Consider the following 3,145-nt stretch of genomic DNA (forward strand, 5'->3'; position numbering starts at 1 on the left):
TCTTTTTCTTTGGATTCGTCTTTGGTGCTTGTCAAAAAAAAAAAATTGAATGGCCTAGATTTTTTTATTTTAATTTTATATTTATAAAAATAAAAATTTATAATTTTTTTGATAAATATATTTGTTATCAATTTGGGTAGTTGAATTTAATGTTATAATTTTTATAAATTAATTATTTAAATATATTGTGAATAGTATATATTCAATATTAAATTTTTATTTGTAAAGTTTAAATTTAAATTTTTTATTTTTTATTTGAATTTTATATTTATTAAAATAAAAAATTATTAAAAAATTAAATATTAAATTTATATTGTCCATAATAAATTTAAATAGTTAATTTATAAAAATTATAATATTAAATTAAATTAATTAAATTAAATTAATATTATCTAAATTGATGAGGAATATATTTTTTTCCCATTGATTTCCTCTTCTCCTTCCTTGATGAACCTTGTAAAATGAACTTGTTTCTCTCCAGCCAATGTATGTATACTCAGGAATTTGTAATCACTTTCTCTTCTCATACTTTGGTTTTCTTTGCATGGGCCAAGTGCACAGAATGTGTTAGAGAAAGCTCAGGCAGAGAGGTACCGGGGAGGTTGCTCCATTGGTTCGCCGGTATCGTCCCTGCAACTAGCACGAACCCGCCTCAGCTTCCCCTGACGAGTCCAAGCGGAAGAGTTGAAGCGTCTCCAGTCTCCACCACTCTCTCCGACTCTGCCGCCACTCGACTCCCACTACCCTCTGAACAGCTGAACATGAATAAAATAAAGCATCAGGATCAGGGGAGAGAGAGATTGAGTTAATAAATGAAAGTGCTGGGTGAAGAAGAAACATGATTTGCAGGGAAGGGAAGGAGGAGTGAGTTTGTGACGCTTTAAGTGCTCGCCGGCGTTATGGTTCTTGAACCAATAGAAGACGTTCTTGCTCTTGGTGTGGCCGTAAAAGCTGAGGAGAGAGGAGATGTTTTGGATCTGGTCGGCGTTGTGAGATCGGAGGCGAAGAGGTGAGTCAACCGTCAAAGAATACATGAAAATTTGATTGTGGAAGAAGGACAAATCAGAGAGCAACACGTGCACATTTATTGGTCAAAACAGAGACTCAACAGTTAACACATGTCTGAATTACCGATGGGTAACATTGCAAAATTTAGGAGATCAAGCCTAAAGAAAAAGTTCCAATATTTTTGCTTTCTTTTTTTATTTTTTAAACAAAGAGTCCTCTTATTCATTGGAGAGAAAAAAATTTAATTTTTTTATAAAATATTTTTTTCAATCTTATTTATAAATTATTTTTAATAATTTCATTAATAATAATATAATAAAAATATAAAAAATAAAATTTAATAAAATTATAAATATAACTTTAAAAATTAAATAAATTATATAATATTATTTTTTTATTTTCTCTATCACTTTTTAAATTAATTTAAATATTTTATTTAAAATAAATATTATTATTAATTTAATAATTTATAAAGTGAATTACTTCATTTTTTAAAAAGTGATGATAAAATAAATTGAAAAAAAGTAGTTGTAATTTTCAACTCCCCTTTATATTTTTATTTTTATTAATATTTTAAATAAAAATACTAATAATAAAATTTAATAATATTTATTAAAATAAATATAAAAATTTATTAAATTTTAAAATAATAATGAAAGTTTAAAATTTTTATTAATTTTAATAAAATATATTAAAGTAATTTATAAATAAAATTAAAAAGAATATTACGTAATAAATTTTTTGTCAAAAGCCTAAAGCCTGGCAGATATCCGGAAAGGATGCCAAAGATGCCATGATAAAGTCAATATCCAGTACAGCTGTCAGCAAGGGAGAGAGCCATATGAAGCCCAAATAAAAATAGTACCAAAGAAGATTGCGTGCGTTACGCAATTTCCATTTTGGCTCAGAAAAGTAAAATGGTCCAATGACTTTAACCGAAAAAAGTGTAACTAAATATTTTGAGAACCGAGCCTTCCTTGATTGACGACTTCTTAATTGGACCTTTGCTTTTCCTTTTCCCCATCAAATTTGACATGACTATATTTGTTGCCTGGATTGTGGATTCTGGTTGAATTCAGCTGATTTATATTTTTTATCATTACATTTTTATATAAGTTTCCCCATATAAAATCTACCATAAAAATAATTGTTAAAATAACAAATTGATCACTTAAAATATTATTGATTAAAAATTTTAGTAGGTTTATATTTTTTGATAATAAAATATATAGGTGAGTTTAATCTTAAAAATTTACTACGACCATAGCATGTTTTCATATTCAAAGAATTTTTTTAAAATCTTTATTAATAAGGTCTTTACATTAGTAGCGAGATTTGATTCCACAACCTTATGAATTATAAGCTAGATCCTTATTAATTGGATCAATTTTTATTGGTTAATATGTTTATATTATTTAAACTAAATTAATAATGCTATAAAATATAAATGTCATCATAACAAAATGCTTATCATCATCATTATGATGAGTATTAAATGAGATCCTACCCAATTCTCATATACCCTCGCCAATCATGCTTATTGGTAACTAATTTAATTATAAAATAATATGTTGAATCCTTAATTTTTTTAAAAAAATTGCATTTTTTAATTATAATCTCATTAAATATTTTATATAAATGACTTGATAATGATAATTAAAATTTTAATGTATAATTTTTTTTAAAAAGTAATAAATAAAGTAGGGGTATAATTGAAAAAGTAATTATAAAAATTACTCAATATTTTATATTTTAGACTAAGTAAGATTTTTAAAAGATGTTTTATATTATAATTTGGAGAGAGTATACTAGTACTTTCTTGGGTCTTTAATATTATTAAGATCAGTTAGAACAATTAGTTTTTATTTTTCAATTTTACCTTTATTTAATTATTAGTTTTAAAGTCCTAGACAACAATTTTTAATGATTATTAATTGCAAAGAATGGTAAAATTAAACCAGTATTTCTTAATAAGCATGAATTTAATTAAATTTACTAAGAAATTTTTACATAAATCCAATGCATCATGCCATCCATGTTCTATCTAATAAAAATTAGAGAACACCTCTTTAGTTTTTTTTGTCTATTTTCTTTCTAATATCATTAATAATATAATCAATTTATGTTTATAGCAATA

General features: G+C 24.8%; 1 protein-coding gene across 1 annotated transcript; it reads right to left on the reverse strand.

Annotated features, from left to right (window-relative positions):
- Window positions 1–433: 433 nt before the first annotated feature.
- On the reverse strand, window positions 434–1,150 carry LOC129292268 (WUSCHEL-related homeobox 5-like). Its single transcript, XM_054929843.1, has 2 exons — window positions 839–1,150; window positions 434–755 (listed from the first exon to the last, which is right to left on the reverse strand). The coding sequence occupies exons 1-2, from the start codon at window positions 1,032–1,034 to the stop codon at window positions 637–639; spliced, it is 315 nt and encodes a 104-aa protein (XP_054785818.1). The 5' UTR covers window positions 1,035–1,150; the 3' UTR covers window positions 434–636.
- Window positions 1,151–3,145: the final 1,995 nt, after the last annotated feature.

The sequence above is a fragment of the Prosopis cineraria genome, unplaced genomic scaffold, assembly GCF_029017545.1.
Source record: "Prosopis cineraria cultivar Desert tree isolate PC_DT_omini unplaced genomic scaffold, ASM2901754v1 PC14, whole genome shotgun sequence".
NCBI classification, from domain to species: Eukaryota; Viridiplantae; Streptophyta; class Magnoliopsida; order Fabales; family Fabaceae; genus Prosopis; species Prosopis cineraria.